This window comes from Indicator indicator, chromosome 6, assembly GCF_027791375.1.
Source record: "Indicator indicator isolate 239-I01 chromosome 6, UM_Iind_1.1, whole genome shotgun sequence".
NCBI classification, from domain to species: Eukaryota; Metazoa; Chordata; class Aves; order Piciformes; family Indicatoridae; genus Indicator; species Indicator indicator.
The window spans coordinates 16,710,975-16,728,511 of NC_072015.1; the positions used below are offsets into that span (position 1 = coordinate 16,710,975).

General features: G+C 45.8%; 1 protein-coding gene across 1 annotated transcript in view; it reads left to right on the plus strand.

The window, feature by feature from the left end:
• Positions 1-205: 205 nt before the first annotated feature.
• The window catches only part of BMP6 (bone morphogenetic protein 6), a 99,913-nt gene continuing 82,581 nt past the window's right edge, over positions 206-17,537 (plus strand). Inside the window, exon 1 of the mRNA XM_054381650.1 lies at positions 206-638. Coding sequence (XP_054237625.1) covers positions 206-638 — 433 coding nt within the window. The remainder of the gene's footprint in view (positions 639-17,537) is intronic.

Sequence of the window (17,537 nt, forward strand, 5' to 3'; positions counted from 1 at the left end):
GGGGGTGAGGGCGGCCCTCGCCCCGCGGTGCCCCGCGGGCTGCCATGCGCGGCGGCGGGGGCGAGCGCTGATACCCTCTGGCCTGGCCGGACCCCCGCCGGCCCAGGCGACAGCCTGCGCGGGGGAGCGGGGCTGGAGGGTGGCGGGGAGCCCCCGGGGAGAGGGGGAAGTGGGGAGCTCTCCTGCCTCCGCCCGGCCGAACGCCATGCCGCTGCGGCTGGCCTGGCTGTGCTGCTGCTGGGCGCTGCTGATCGCTGCCTGCCGCCCCGCCGAGCCCGCGCTGTCCGCCGAGGGCGGGGAACTGCCGCCCGCTGCCGCCGCCGCCACCTCGGGCTTCCTCTACCGGCGGCTGAAGTCGCACGAGAAGCGCGAGATGCAGCGGGAGATCCTCTCGGTGCTTGGGCTACCCCACCGCCCGCGGCCGCTGCCGCGGGAACCAGCGGCCGCACCGGCGGGGCGGTTAACGGCGGCGCCGCGCTTCATGCTGGATCTCTACCACGCCCTGGCCGAAGGCGCGGAGGGCAGTTCGGCTGCGGAGCGGAGCTCGCCGTTCCCTGCCTCGCTGCCGCCGCTGCCCAGCTCGCAGGACAGCGCTTTCCTCAACGACGCCGACATGGTCATGAGCTTCGTCAACCTAGGTGAGTTCCCGGGAAGTGGAGCGGGGTAGGGTAGGGGGGGGTGTGTGGAGTCCACACAGCCGGCGGACACTGTCGTGTGTCCTCCCGGAGAGCGGCGCGGTCAGGGGTCTGCTGGGATTTCGGCCAGATGGCTTTGGCGAAGAGCAAAACCTCCCATTCCTCTCAAAACCGGTAAAATACACCCCAGACTCCAAACTCAAGTGGGACAAAACCCAAGCGGGTTTATTACTATTATTTTTAATAGTCATCTTGCCGTCGTTACGATGATAGCAATCCAAGCTGCTTGTTCAGGATTAAACCCACCTAGTTCTTGTTCCTGAACAGCAGAATTGGGGCAGCAAGTTGAATTCACCATGTGCCAGGTCCAGCCGGGCACAGGCTCCTCTTGGGCTGAAGCAAGGTACATCCCATGCTGTTTGGGCACATTCCATGCTACTCAGTACACCCGTGGTATCCCCATCTCCTTTTGAGGGGATCTGAGTTAGTTATGGTGATGACTGTGTGACTTTCTGTGTAGGATTGAACTAAGTTCTCTCTTGAACTAAGTTCTGTTAGAGCTCAGCCTGCTCGTCAAACAAATCATATTGTCAGTGCATTCCTGATATGAAGTACTCCAAGGTGAGCATTTCAGTGGGGGAGTCATTAAGCTTTTTACTTGATGGAGCCCTTAGTATGGGACTGCAGTTATAAGGAAACAGGGTAAAGAGATCAACCTAATGTGGAGAGTGGAAATATTTCATCTGGCAAATTGCAGTTCCTTTTTTTAAATGGAATTCCTGTGAAGCTCAAGTGCCTTAAGCCTGGTCGGCTGGAAACTGTCTTTTCACTAGTGCTATGTGCCAAAATGATGACACCTGCAAACAACTTGTCTTGTTTTAATAAAAATACAGATTATTGTGTGTTTCCTCATCTGGAGTAGTGATACTGTTGCTGTAGTGGGAAATTTTTGCAAACTTGCAGCACTGGTAGGTGCATTCAAGAGCTTTGCATCATGGTGTATGTCAATAGAACAAGAACTGGATCATTTTTATACCTGATGAAAATGATATAGTAGGTCAGAAGTGCCCCCCTTGTGCTGCAGAATGCTGTTGAAGGATTTGTCTGTGTTGGACTTGATGATCTTAGAGGCCTGTATCTAGTGGAGTCACTCAGGAGTCAGTATGGGGACCAGTACTATTCAGTATATTCATCAACAACCTCGATGAGGGAACAGAGTGCACTGTCAGCAAGTTTGCTGAGGACACAAAACTGGGTGGAGTGCTGACACGCCTGAAGGTTGTGCTGCCATTCAGTGAGACTTAGGCTGGAGAGCTGGGTGGGGAGAAATTTAATGAAATTCAACAAGGGCAAGTCTTGCACCTGGGAAAGAACAACCCTGTGTACCAGTATAGGTTGGGGACTGACTTGCTGGAGAGCAGTGAAGGGGAAAAGGAGCTGGGGGTCCTAGTGGATGGAAGGATGACCATGAGTCAGCAATGTGCTTTTGTGGCCAAGAAGGCCAATGACATTCTGGGGTGTATTAGAAGGGAGGTGCTTAGTAGGTCGACAGAGGTTCTCCTCCCCCTCTGCTCTCCTCTCGTGAGGCCACATCTGGAATGCTGTGTCCAGTTCTGGGCCCCTCAGTTCAGGAAGGACAGGGAACTTCTTGAGAGAGTCCAGCCACAAAAATGATTAAGGGAGTACAACATCTTATGAGGAGAGACTGAGGGAGCTGGGTCTCTTTAGCTTGGAGAGGAGACTAAGGGGTGACAACATTCGTGTTTATAAGTATGCGAAGGGTGAGTGCCAAGAGGATGGAGTCAGGCTCTTCTTGGTGATGCCCAATGACAGGACAAGGGGCAATGGGTGGAAGTTGAGGCATAGGAAGTTCCATGTAAACATGAGAAAAAATTATTTCCCTGTGAGGGTGACAGAACACTGGAACAGGCTGTCCAGGGTGGGTTGTAGAGTTTCCCTCTCTGGAGATATTCAAAACCCACCTGGATGCATTCCTGTGTGATCTGGTATAGGTGATCCTGCTCTGGCAGGGGGCTTGGACTAGATGATCTTTTGAAATCCCTTCCAGCCCCTAATGTTCTATGATCTTAAAGGTCTCTTCCAACGAAAATGATTCTATGATTCTATAATTCTATGAAATTGAGGTGACTTCAGCGCCTACAGCAGTGCAGAGTTCCATGAGCTTCTTGTGCTTTGGGTGAACCTCTCAAGATCTCAACTTTCTGGTTTCAAATTGGCTTAGGAATATTTAAATGGTGATGCCATCTCAGGGCTTTTGATTGGGACATCTTGAAATTGTCCATCAGTGAAGCTAGCGTAGTCTGTGTCTAGCTTGAACCCTGAGATGTGGGAATACTGTACAGGTTTGGATCCCAAAGGACAGCTGCTTTTGTGCTCCTCTCCTTCCACCCTTCCCAGACCTCTTTGTCCTTTGAATACTGTTGGCTCTCTTCCTTGTCTTGAGGACTTTGAGGTCCTATACCTGGAGCTGTAGTTTTAAGTGTGGTGTTGGTTGTGTGTAGTGGTCTGTAGGCAATCCTCACAGTGTGTTTTATTTCAAGGATGTGGAGCAAGATGCTTGCAAGAGACTGGGCTGAACTTCTCTCAGAGGAGCTGATTTCAGGGAGAAATGTGTTTTAAATGTATTTAGCTGCCTGTTTCATAAAGCACCAGGAGAGAAGTGTTAGGCAGTAGACCTGAAAGCATGTGTTTCTTTGAAAGTCCCAATCCTATGATTTAGATCAGTTCTGATAATTTGGTTCTAGACACTTTTATGTAACAAGAGGGGAAATTCCTCATGTAATGTAGTAAAATAGCACAACCAAAATGCTAGTTGTGAGCCTCAGGAAGTATGAATCAACTGCAGAAATTTCTCAGCAACTTCCAAGTTCCGAGTCAGAAACCATAATTTCATTTAACGTGATTGTTTGTTACCAGAGTATTGGCAAGTGGACGGGCTGAGTCCGAACAGCTGTTTGTCTGTTTGCTGCAGCTCCTCTGACCTGTCAGGCATTTTTGGGGGTCTTTCCACTAAACAATAACTCATGTCAGAAAGCTAGAGGAAGACCAAGGTTCTACTGCAGTATAGAAGGCAAAGGTGTGAAAGCAGAGAGGCAGCCTGAGATCTATCAAAGCAGCTTATCAGATATAACCTAAAAAATGCAGTGAAAGATGGTGGTATCATAGCAGAAAGGGAAGACTTCCTGACCCAAACAACATTGATTCTTCCGGTGGAACCTATGCCAAGCAACCCTGAAAATCCACAGCTGGAGTCTCCTTAGAAGCAGAAATTGCTGGAATTATTTTATTTGGGATTTCTGCATGTGATCAAACCTAGAATAATTTCAGGTTGGTTAAATTAGCTTCTGAAGAGTTTTATGTTTGACCTTAAAGACTTACCTTTCCAGCACTGAAGAGGCAGCTACCAAAGAGACGTGAGGGGCTCTTACCCTTCCCTTATGATCAGGAGTTCATGGTGTGACACGAGGGTACCTGGTGCAGGTTGTCCTGAAGATAGGTGTGGCCGTGTGGGTGTGAAGTCAGTGCAGGTGGCTGTGGTGTTCTACCTTCAGGTGCTGATTTTGCTTCTGCTGCAGCAGAAAGCCAGACAAACATTTGGTGATGCCTCTGGTTGTGTTGGCAAGCCATGTAGTTCAGTTGTGTGAAGTCCTGCTTGGTCCTGAAGGTTTCCAGGTGTTGTTGTTCTTTTAAACATGCATTTACTTTTCCAGTCCTGCAGTCCAAAGAGAGCCAGTAGCTTATAGTCACAGATTTTAAAGGTGTAGAGCTCCAGCCCTTCCTGATGGACATGGATAGTCCTCCAGTCTGAGGATACAGCAGATGTTTTCTGTTTCCATATGGTTTTCCAATTTCTTTTCTTCTCAGGGTACAAGCCCTCCTTGTTGAAGTCTTGCAAAGCAATGGGTGTCACATTATTGAAGTAGTGCAGGCTTGTCCTAGGCTCAAAGGGAGATGCTGTCTTCTTGTAAAAGAAAAGTGAAAAAGGAAGGCACAGAGACATGGAGGTTCTCCAGGTGCAGGGAGGTGCTGTCTTACACCAACAAGAAATACCAGTTTTCAAAGTGTAGGAGTTGCACCAGGTGAGGTGTAGTTCAGATATTAGAAGAAATGTCTTCACTTAAAATGTTGTAAAACATTACAGCAGGCCTCCTAGGGAAGCAGTTGAAAGGACATGGAGATGTGGTGCTGAGGGACATGGTTTAGCAGCAGACTTGGTAGAGTTAGATAATCGTTGGGCTGGATGACTTCAAAAATCTTTTCTAACCAAAAGAACTTTATGATTCTCTGTGTAGAGTTTAGGATTTCTCTTGCCTACTTGGTGTTGTATAGACTTGCAAGATGTGGGTGATGATTCTGTGAAGAGCTGACTATAAGGAAACTTCAAGTCTTCATGATTTCCAGAAGATGCTTAGTACTTTATTTTATGAAGGTCCTGGAGACCAGCATCAGGGAATAAAAATAAGTGTTTGCTCCCATTACAAGTAAAAATACATATCAGATATAAACCAGTTCAGATAATTTAGGTAACAATTTTGATTTATCAGGTTGAATGCTAAACAATAATTTGGCAGAAAATACCATCTCCCCTTGATAAACCTGATCTCTGCTTTGTGAAGGTGATCCTAGAAGTGTCTCTTTCAGATGTTTTCACTAGGGTGAGGCATCCAAAAAGTGCCTTTTACTTTTAATCTCCCACACAGAAGCCAGGATATCTGTCACAGCTGGAGACATCTGCATTTTAGATCTATATGGGATTTATCAGCCCCAGACTTTTGTTCCAGGGAAATAGCTGTATAGCAAGATTGTGGTGCCAGGGGGAGCATTGTGGGCCTGTGGGTGTTATTGTGAAACTATTCAGCTCTTCTTGTAGGGACAGCCATGATATAAACGTGGCACTGACTTTCAGAGGTCCATTCCAACACAAAATATCTATAGTTCTATGTCTTGACACAGTACGGCTGGGAAAATGACACCTGTTAACATTTTCTGTTTGACTGATGCACCTTCTTCATGGCACCAGGTGGGGTTGTCTCCTCTTTCTCCTCACAAGACACCCTGGGGTTGATGTGGGGATCCCCCTGAGGCAGTGACACTGGATTGACAGCTAGACTCAGGCAAGCATCACTTATATTTTGCTGGCGAGACTGTTTTAGTGAGAGATTATATAAAGGTCCTCAGAACAAACCCTTTCTCCCTCAGTCTGGGGAGATAGGGGAAGAGAATTCACCATTCAAACCAAACTGCAGAACTAAAGTTGTGCACTACCACCGGTCTGAAGTCTTCCTGGTGTCCTCTGGGTCATCACTGCTGATGTGAAGGGGACCTGCTCTCCAGCCTTTGACTGGCTGATGTCTTCAGAGAGTGTGTGCTATGTGTGCCACCAGAAATGAGAATCTTGAGGACCTTGCTACTCTAACTGTGGTCAGTATTATTCTAGTATAATAAAAGGTGCTGTGGAGCAATCTTGTATCAAAACAGGGGACAAGCTTTTGTGGTCCTCATCCATGCCTTTCTATTCTGGCATCTATGCCAAGTGGAAAAAAAGCCATGTGCTTCCCAAGAAGAAAAAAAAGCAAGGGAGTGACAGTCTTTGTGGGTTTCTACTATGATCTAAATTTGAGGCTGTTGATGGCTGGATGGCTATGCAGGAACAGTCTGGACCGTCAAATCCTCTAGAGATAGGAACTGTAAAATGTGTGGGTTTGGGGTGTGATACCTGGTTATCCAGTGTCCTCTCTTTTTCTAGCAGACTATGAGCATGGATTTCCTGTGTCTCTGTGCTTTAGGAGAGAGGGATTTCCCCTTTATCACAAGACCCACAGGTCTCTTGGGAGGACATCAAGCAGAAGGATGAGGGGAGACCCAGCTGTTTGCCAGGCAGTCCTGGAGGCACGCTTGAAGCTTTTCTGCATGATTTGAGTTGGGATCATGGTGAAAAGCCTTTTTGATCTTTGAATACCAAAACCCCATGTGATCTTTGTCTTCCCTGCAAGTATCTGCTGGGGCAAGGGTGCTCCCTTTCAGTGCAAGGGAGCTGCTCAGAGGTCAGTGTAGGGCTCCCTCTACAAATATTCTCTCTCTCTTTCCCTATAAAGCAGCAACTTGTGGACGCAATGTCTTCCAAACATCATCAAAAAAGTTTCTCATCTTTTTGTCAGCCATCACCTTCCAGATTTCCTTCTAGGAATGATAGTGCACGTAGCAGCTTCTGCACAGGCAATATGCCTTTGCTTCACAGGATTTTCACAAGAGGGAAGCTTCAGCATCCTCATGTGCATTTTGAAAGCAGGTGGATCATCTCCTCTGAAGGATGTGATCCTTCAGACAACCTGTCTTTGTCCTGGTATCATGCTTGCTGTCAGGAGATAGGAAATTAGACAACCAAGATGTATCAGGGATATTGCGTGATTGTATTGACAGGACTGTAGCATTCATGCTGTCATCCCATCTGTTTATACTCTTGGCCACATGTTGTAAAGGTCAAGACATCTCCTCTCAGGGAATAACTGGAGTGTGTGATGTTGTGGATCCGCTTGTGCTGCCAGCTGGCTGCATACAGCCTTGCGCTCTCGGCATGCAAGCAGCATCCTCCACATGTGTCCAGAGCAGGCCAGTATTAGAATTCATGAAGCTCATGATGGGAATGAGTTTACTGACTTGTGCCAAGCTTTGTATGGTGGGCTTTGATGCCAAGACAGATCCCAATTGTTGGAGAGCAGCCTTGCATTTGCTCTGCAACTGAAGCAGCTCAAGGTCCCTATTTATATCGTCTTCTTGAAGCAGTTGTTGCTTGTGAGCTGCTTGCTAGTGTGCAGCTGCCTGAGGATATGATTAAAGAAAGGGCAAATGGTCTTGCAGAAGTTCTCAGATCCTCCAGATGTTGAATTTGAGGGACTGCGGTCATCTTTATGCCTTTGGCTGGGAGCCTTGTAAAATATGGGGCTCCCAGAAAGCTGCTGATCCACACCTGCACTGTTGAAATGAGTGGAGGTCATGTTTGTGTAGGCAGCTGATCAAGGTCTAAGTATCATCTGGGCTAAGCTGCTGGAACCAAACTGTGCAGTGCTAGTAGGATGGTTCTCTGTTTTGCAAGAGCTTTCCAGAGATTGAAAATTTTAGCCTTAAGTTTGTGTGAAATTTTGAAATCTTGCAACAACCTTAAAAAGTGATTGTAATGGGAAAAAGTACTGCTAAATCATGCTTGACCGAGTCACAGTTTGTATGTGTAAATACCTAAAAAGTTGCATTTTCACATACAAAGCCAGGTGTGGGCTTGGTTTGTTTGGAAGCAATGCTTCTAGTATTACCTCTTCCTTCAAACAATGAAGAAAATAAACCACTTCTTGTAAACAGGTTTTCTTGTGGCATTTTTCCTTCCAGCTGAACATGGCTTCTTCAGAAAATCACTTGGGCAGCTCAGTCAGGAGCGTCTTGTGCTTATCTCCTGCAAGGAAGGGCTTCTTTCCATACCTCCACCAAGGAGCTGTAGATCCTTGCTGGGTCTAACGCGCTGCCTTGCGCCAGTGACGCACTGTCTCGTAGTTGTAAATATAAACTTCTAAGTGGTGTTCGTGATTTAGGAGGAAGGAAGGAAGGTGGTGTTTAGACGTTCCATGCCACAGAGGCATGGTTCTTTTTTAAGCCGTCTTGCCTCATTGCTAACTGTTGTGGGGTTAGTGGAAGATACGAGTAACTTGGCACGTAAATGGTCCCATCGTGTTTCTGCTGTATCCCAGCAGATGCATGAGAAGACTCCTAAGTACAGTGCACCTACTAGTCAGTTAGCATTTCTGTTTGAAGGGGAGTGGTTAGTAGGTTGAGAGAGGTTCTCCTCCCCTTCTGCTCTGCCCTGGTGAGGCCACATCTGGAATATTGTGTCCGGTTCTAGGACCCTCAGTTCAAGAAGGACAGAGAACTGCTTGAAAGAGGCTAGTGAAAAGCCACAAAAAAGATTACAGGAGTGGAACATCTCCCTTATGAGGAAAGAATGAGGGAGCTGGGTCTCTTTAGCTTGGAAAGGAGGAGACTGAGAGGTGACCTCATTCATGTTTATAAATATGTAAAGGGTGAGTGTCAAGAGGATGGAGCCAGGCTCTTCTCAGAAATGCCCAATAATATAGGATAAGGGACAGTGGGTGCAAGCTGGAGCATAGAAGCTTCTGTGTGAACATAAGGAAAAGCTTTTTCACTGTGAAGGTGACAAAACACTAGAACAAGCTGCCTAAAGAGGTTGTGGAGTCTCCTCTGGATACATTCAAAATCTGCTTGGATGCGTTCTTGTGATCCTTCTCTGGCAGGGGGGTTGTTGAGGTTGTTTGGGAAAATGGCTCATGGTTTAGAAAGTCCCATTTATTTAGCAGGCATCAAACCCCAGAGAGTGTGAGGCTGAGACTGAAGACCAGGAAGTCTTCTGTGACCTGCACCTGATTCTTGGAGGCTGATATTGGGTCACACCTAGGTTCCCTCTTTGATGGGGCAATGGCTTTAAACTGAAAGAAAGTAGTTTAGGTTGGATATAAGGAAGGAATTTTTCCAGTGAGAGTGGTGAGACACTGGAACAGATTACCTGGAGAAGCTGTAGATGTTGCATCCTTTGATTTTTTTTCACAAAAACAGTGGTCAGGCACTGGAATGGATTGCTCAGGGAGGTGGTTGATTCACCAGCCCTGGATGTGTTTAAGGGTTGTTTGGCTGTGGTTTAGGGATGAACCTTGTAGAGTAGGGTTAATGGTTGGACTTGGTGATCCTGAGGGTCTTTTGCAACCTGAACGTTCCTGTGATTCTGTGAAGTGTTCAAAGTCATGTAGGATGGGGCTCTGAAACCTGATCTAGTGGTCAATTAAGCAATCTGGACACCCATAAATCCATGGGTCCTGATGGGATGCACCTGTGGATGCTGAGGGAGCTGACAAAAGTCATTGCTAATCCATAATCTTTGGTATGTCACAGTGAACAGGAGGAGTAGCTGAGGACTTGAGGAAGGCAGATGTCACTCTAGTATTCTAAAAGGGCATGAAGGAGGACGTGGGCAAATACAGACTGGTCAGCCTCACCTTCATCCCTGGAAGGGTGATGGAGCAACTTACCCTTGGTGCTGTCCTATCAAGGATAAGAAGGCTATTGGGAGTAGTCTACATGGTTTTACCAAGGGGAAGTTAAGTTTAACCAACCTGATATCCTTTTATGAGGGCATAGCCAGGTGGATAGATGATGGTAGTGCAGTGGATGTGGTGTATCTCAATCGCAGTAAAGCATTTGATGCTGTCTCTCACAGCATCCTTACAGCTAAACTGAGCAAGTGTGGTCTGGACGATTGGGTACTGAGGAGGGTTGAGAACTGGTTGAAGGAAAGAAGTTGTGGTCTGTGTGACCTACTGTAGGTGACCCTGCTCTAGCAGGGGGATTGGACTGGATGATCTTTTGAGGTCCCTTCCAACCCCTAACATTCTGTGATTCTGTGAATGACACCTCTGCCCCACGGCAGGGTGATGGAACTGGATGATTTTTAGCAAGCCCCTTCCAGCCCACACCACGATTGTGGGAATTTGCGACTGGAATTCTCCAGCTGTGATATGCTGAAGGCACGTGCGTGAAGACTCCTCAGTGAGTTGTTTCTTTCCACCTTTTTTAAGTCATACCTTGCAGAGGACAAGCAGCGGTGCCTTCTGCCACCTCCTGTGTGACCACAGTGGGAGTGGCGGATAACGGCACCCCAAAGAAATGCCCACTCTCTTGGGAGGCCTGCAGCCCTGTGCTTTCCACCTGGAGTAGGTTCCCAAGGCAGTGACGTTGGTAAGGGCACGAGGCTGCAGCTGCCACGTTTTTGCTGAAGGAGAAAAAAGCTTAATCAAAGAAACTGAGCTCCCGTGGGATTGCAGGAGTGTCTAATACATCGTGTTCGACTTTCATTCCTAAAACTTGCTGTGGATCAAGGCCAATGTTTCCTGAACTTTTAGCTGCTTAAGCTTCCAGGCTAAGGAATTGCCTTGTAGGCTTGGCCAGATTTTTTGTTTGGTTGGTTGGGGTTTTTTTGGTGGTGCATGAGATTGTTTTGTTGTTAAGGGCACAGAGATTTTGACAGCGCTGCCTGCAGCTCTTTCTCTTTTACATTGCAGTGTTCATTATGGCATGATGACAGGATTGAATCAGTGGTGGCAACAGTGGGAATTTTTGGCAAAAAAGGATAATACAGACAGGGCTGAAGTGTTCTGCTAACTAAAACAGTAGTTGTATTTTCTGAGAGCTAGACATGACTGTTTTGATCCGATGTGGTGTTAATCACAAGAATACATAACTGTTTTCCTGTGAACTTTCCCCTTAAAAATATCCAATGATATCACCTGATGTTTTGCACGAATGCACCAGAGTTTAGAACAGCTGGCTCCATATAAACTTGGAATATTCAGCAGTCAAATATTAGTGCATAAAATAAAAATAACATTTTGAAAATGAAAACAGAAGCACAGTATTTGAAATATCCTTAGCGTGCAGATGTACTGTGTGGCTTGAATAGCTTTACAAATTCATCAGGACACTATTAACACTTGTTCTGAAGAAGTCAAATCTCCTGATAATAAAGGAGAAAACATTTTTCAAACAGTGTTCCACAGATGTGTCATTGCCTGTATTTCAGTGCTTGTTTGCAGTATGAGAGGCATCTGAATCAGCTATTGGAAGCCCCCATTTAGGGAAGATATATTCACTTAATCCAAAACCTTACTGGTGGCAAATGGAAAGCCACAATTGCTTTTACTGAGTGTAGGCTGTAGAATGTCATGTTTAAAGCACACACACAAATGTTTGTGGTGGGAGCAGTCCTGCAGCTGCAGTGTCCTTATCTTGTCACTTACTGCATCGTGGTCATGTGGCATGTACAGTCGAGGTATTAGACACTGTTTGTACAAGGGCTAAGGGGTGACATAATGTCTGATGAAGCACAGGCACTTCACTCCACACCAGCACTTGAAAAAGGAGACCAGGTTAGAGCTTGAGGGCATTCAAAACCCACCTGCACATGTTCCTGTGTGATTTACTCTACTGATCCTGTTCTAGCAGGGTGGGTTAGACTAAATGATCTTCAGAGGTCCCTTCTGACCCCCACCATTCTGTAATTCTGTGTGTTCCTGTAAGCCAAGAAGTGTTGGAGGGAGGAAAGGGTCTTCAGTTTTGGTGTAAAACAAAGATGCCTTCTTGCAGCCTTGCGTCTTTTGAGCTTTCCAAAGAGAGAAATCCAGAAGAGTAAAGCTGTAAGCAGTCACTCCCAGTCCTCTTACAAGGAATAAAATTGTCCAGATGAGTTGGAGAAACGTTGACCTGTAACATGTATGTACAAGGTGCAAAAGACTTGTCTGACTCTGGCATTGTGATCTCTAATAAAAGTTGCTTGGAACAGGTTATCCAGAGAGGTGATAAATGCCCCCTGCCTGGAAACATTCCAGGTCAGGTTGGAAGGGGCTCTCAGCAACCTGATCTAGTTGAAGATGTCCTTGCTGACTGCAGAGGAGTTGGACTAGATGACCTTTAAAGGTTTCTTCCAACTCAAACTGTTGTGTGATTCTGTGAACTGCAGCCTAGCTTCCATATGTTACAGAGGCACAAGCTCTCTCTGTCTGAATCCAGATGAGCAGAGGTCAAAACATCAATCTTTATTCACCAGGTGCTCTGAAGAAAAAAGGGAGGAAGCATTTTCTCCATCATTTAACATGGGCTTCCCATTCATGTTTCTTCTCTTATGTCCACAGCTTAGTCATGGCCCAGCTCAGTCATGTTGAACACACTTCTATAGGCTTCTACTCTACCAATGTCTTTTTCATTATGCCGAGCCTGGTTCCTCAACATTTTTGCATACAAATACTGAGAGGCTTCTTCATGAGTCTTGTCCTGTGTGCCTGATTTTGTTGCAGGAGCATAGTTAAAAAATTTAAGGATGGTGTAAAACTGATACTTGAATAGAAACACAAAGATTTCATCTGCATGTACAGAATCCAGAGGCTCAAGTTAAACAACAAAGCTGAGAGAAGAAACCCTTCATTTCAGCAAAGCAGCAGTCTCTCTTGCCCACAAACCATCATCCTGAGACTGCATTTCAAGCATGCAGACCCTTCTGCTTGATTATTGTAACATCAAACATCTTCAACATGAAAGGGACCAAGCAGTGGCTATGCAAGATAATGGCTTGTTTATAAAAATAATTTAAACAGCATATGAAAAGGATAAACATGCATGTCCTGCCAAAATTCACTGTATGTTCTGCAGGCTTGGCTGATTGTGAATCTCTTGGCTTGCCTTTTCAGTTTCTTTTTTCTTTTTACCCACAAAGAAAAAAAGGCACAGGGGGAAGGGAGTGAAGAAAAAGGGAGACATACAAAAGAGTTCTCATATGTAAGGAAGTTCCAACTTACTGAGCTTTGAAAGATAGCTGGAGAGAAAACCACTTTGTTTAACATGCTAGAGTAGAGTTTTTCACTCCAAAATGTCTGTCTTGTTTCTTGCATGTGATAGTTTTTACACTTCAATGATTGTCCTGTGCAAAACGGTTCTGTTCTGCAAGGTGTGTGATGCTTGTTCCTTACTAGACAACATAGTAGATGCTACAACATAGATACTCCCCTGTCTCTTACTCAGGACCTGGAAACACTTCATAAACACTGAATTCTCACAGCATGCTCTGACAAACATAAATCAGTGCTATACTCATTTTTAAAATGGCCAAGCTAAGTTTCAGAGGGCATAACTGGACCAGGGTTATGATGAGGTCTCTGAAATTCTTGCTTTCACCCCTGTGATCTAACAGTGAAACTGTGCACTGTGACCTGACAGGTACACAAGTGGCTTGTGGAGTTGGTGGAACAGTAGGATCTTACTTCTTCAGGTTGCAGCATCAGCTGGAGATCATAGCTTCTCACTTGCCGTAGGCGTTAGTCCGTCCTGATTGTGAACCTTGTTCATCTGTGTTGCACAATCTGTACCTTCTGCTAATACGGTCTGTTTAGGGATGTGGCTCCTCAGATGTGCTTGCAAACAGCTCAATGTCAGTAACCCCCCCGATCTCTGTGAGTGCTACCGAACAGGAATATCCCCCAGATGACCATTTGTGTATGGTGTCTATTGTTTGCCCTAAGTGACAGCTCTTGCAAGAGGCAGCTCTTCCTCTTGGGTCTCTGACCGAGCAGCAGAGGAGACATCTGGAAGTCAGTGGCTCAATGTCTGGATGGAGACTGGTGACAAGTGTTGTCCCTCAGGAATGTGTACTGGGAGCAGTGTTTTTCAGTATCTTCATCAATGCTAAAGGCAGTGGAATTAAGTGCACCCGCAGCAAATTTGCAGATGACACCAAGATGAGTGCTGCAGGGAGAGCATCCAGAGCAACCTGGACAAGCTGGAGAAGTGAGCCTGTGTAAATCTCATCAGGTTCAACAAGGCCAAGTGCAAGGTCCTGGCCCGGAGTCGGGGTAATCTGTGGTATCAGTACAGGCTAGAGGATGATGGATGGAGTGAAGGACTTAGGATGAAAAGGAAGACATTTTTTATGCTGAGGGTAGTGAAAAACTGGCCCAGGTTGCCCAGAAAGGTGGTAGCCGCCCTATTCCTGGAAATATTCCAGGTCAGGCTGCGGCTCTTGAGCCGCTCTGGTTGCAGATGTCCTTGCTGACTACAGGAGGGTTTGACTAGATGACCTTTAAAGGTCCCTTCCAACCCAAACCACTCTGATTCTATGAAACTCCAAATAAAAGTGCAGTGTGATGGCTGAAGTCAGTATAATGACTCCTTTATGTTTCAGGAGCTGTTGGGAGTGGGTCCGCTTGATACTTTTGCTATCGCTAGTCTCAGTAAAAACAATTTTATGGTGTCCCAAAACAGTCTGTTGCTTCTGGCAGCCAGTGAGCTGGCAGCTCTGAGTCACTGAGGCTTGAAGAGATAGTTCATTAATTCATGGCACTTTCCAGAATAAACATGGTAAACCTCCTCTGAAATAACAGACGGTAAATCCTCCTTGTCACTCAAGACTGCACGTTTGTCTTGAGAAAGGGGCCGTAAAAGAAGCTGTCCATCTTCTAATGAATGAGAAAATAAATAGAAGGAGAATTGTGCATTGTGTCAGAATTGACGTGGTGAAGCTTTGGAGCAGAATAACAACCAACCTTTCTTCCCATCTTACCTCTGTCCAGTGTGGACCTAAACCAAGCAATGCCCATGTTCAGAAGGCATGAACTATCACAGCTCTTCATCAGGGATCCCCAGTGGGAACAACAACATTTTTCACTCCTGCTTTGACTCTTTTTGGGAAGGTTGATTTCTGCACTTCTCAGCTTTGGGTCCTCAGGGATAGGGCTTTCTGGTTTCTCTGTGCTTGTGAGGCTTCTGGAGGTTGCTACAAGCTGAGGTTGCTGGGAGCACGCAGATGTTTTGTGCAGCTTGTTATTTTATATGTTGGAAGTTATGAGTCAGATTACTGTTACAAAAAATGTTTATGTGAAATAATTTCTGAGTCATATATTTGCATCATATACAACCTGTCTGACAATCAAAACATTCAGTGCTCAGCTAATGATTATAGTAAGTTTTCCAACACTCTGCTCAAACATAACATAATTACATGGCAAAGTGCAATATATTACTTTCACAGGGCTCTTCATGCATCTTGTGATGTCAGAACATCATCATTGCTGTTATTGACCTGGACAAGCTGGAGCAGTGGGCCCAGGTGAATCTAATGGTTCAAGGTTCAACGAGGCCAAGTGCCAGGTCCTGCACCTGGGTTAGGTCGACCCCATTATCAATACAGGCTGGGGGATACTGTGATAGAAAGCAGCTGTGCAGAAAAGGATTTGAGGGTACTGGTGGACAAAAAAGCTGGACATGACCCAACAATGTGCACTTGCATCCTGAAAGGCCAATCACATCCTGGGCTGCATCAAAAAACTGTGGCCAGCAGATGAAGAGAGGTGATTCTGCCGCTCTGCTCTGGTGAGACCTCACCTGGAGTACAGTGTCCAGCTTTGGGGTCCCTAACATTGGAAGGACATGGACCTAATGGCAAGATTCCAGAGGAGTGCCACAAAAATGGTTGGAGGACTGAAGCACCTCTCTTAAGAAGACAGGCTGAGAGAATTGTGGTTTTTTTAGCCTGTATAAGAGAAGGCACTGGGGAGACCTTATAGTAACCTTCCAGTACATGGAGTGAGGCTACAAGAAAGCTGTGGAGGGACTGTTTACAAAGGCATGTGGCACTAGGACAAATGGCAATGGTTTTAAACTAGAGAAAGGTAGATTTAGGTTGGACGTTAGGAAGAAGCTCTTGACTATGAAGATGGTAGAATGCTGGAACAGGTTGCCCAGGGAGGTGGTAGTTGCCCCCATCCTTGGAGACATTCAAGGTCAGGCTCAATAGGTCTCAGAGCAGCTCCATCTACTTGGGAGGTGTCCCTGCTTTCTGCAAGGGGGTTGGACTAGATGACCTTTAAAGGTCCCTTCCAACACAGTGCATTCTATAATTCTATGATCTGAGATTTTTCAGGGAAATAGGGACTTTGTTGCACAAAGCAAACTGCAAATAATGAGAGGGAGACTCACATAAATGCAGTGCTCAGCGAGTGTTCCTGGAAATGGGCTTTTACTGTCCTGAAGAGAGCATAGCTTTCAAGACCTTTCATACTACCTTAAACCCTGTGCTCTTCTGAAGTGCCCCATTAGGGTTTGTTGGTGAATTAATGGTAGTTATGGATATTTGCATGGAGAAATAGTTTGAATACTGTGATTCGGCATCTGCCAAGGAGGCAGTTTGGTAGTTTCTTTACAATACAGTTTGTAAAATGGAACCAACATACTTTTAGCAGCGTGGAAGACGTAAACAGTCTGTCACATACTACTGAATGCATGCTGTGTTTCTCTGTTGTGGGAGTTCTGGCATAAATAGGGGTCGCTTACACAAATATTCTGAAGAATTAAGGCAAGTATTTAAGATTCTGTTTGCCTTCAGGTGTGTGAGAACCTGGGCAGGAGTGTTCGCTGTCACATCCTGGTGAAATTAGTAACTCCTCTTTAATTGTTTAATCTAGCATGGGATAGGGGAGAAAGAGGTGCTGGAGTGGGTCCAGCAAAGGGCAATGAAACTGGCACAGAGTCTGGCACACAAATGTTCTGAGGAGTGGGTGAGTGTACTGGAGCTGTTTCGTCTGGAGAAGAGGAGGCTCAGAGGAGACCTTCTTGCTCCCTATGACTACCTGAAAGGAGACTGTAGCAAGGTGGGTGTCGGTCACTTCTCCATAGAAACAAGTGATCGGACAAGAGGAAACAGCCTCAAGTTGCACCAGAGTGACATTTAGATTGGCTATTAGGAACAATTTCTTCCTCAAGAGGGTTGTCAAGGTATGGAACAGGCTTCCCAGGGCTGCTCTTTTGTTGTTTTTTTTAGGTAACTGTCTATGAAAAAACATGTGGATATTGAAATAGAGAATGATTTGGGGGCTAATGTTTTTTAATTTGGTTTACAGCCTTTTACAACTGTTTTCGGGAACTTGGTTGTGAAGGACACTGACAGGTCCCTTGAAGTATAACACATAATTGCATTTCATCTCTCTTACTGAAGTGGCACTTTGTAAAGCACAGGACCCATTACAATGACATCGTTTACTTTCTTAGTGAAAAAAACATGGACAGTTCTGCAGTGGCCTTCTCTGGCTGCAAGTGTCTGAACTGTGCATAGTGATTAGGAGGCCCACATTTTGAGCAATAAAGAGCATCCCCATTCAGCCTTAGTGTGCACCATCTTTGCTTATGAGCTGTCCTTGGCTAGCATCAGTGATAAATACATGATTGGACTATGAGGACCAATATATTGTGAAGCGTAATGGAAAGTGACAAAAAAAAAAAAAAGTCAGT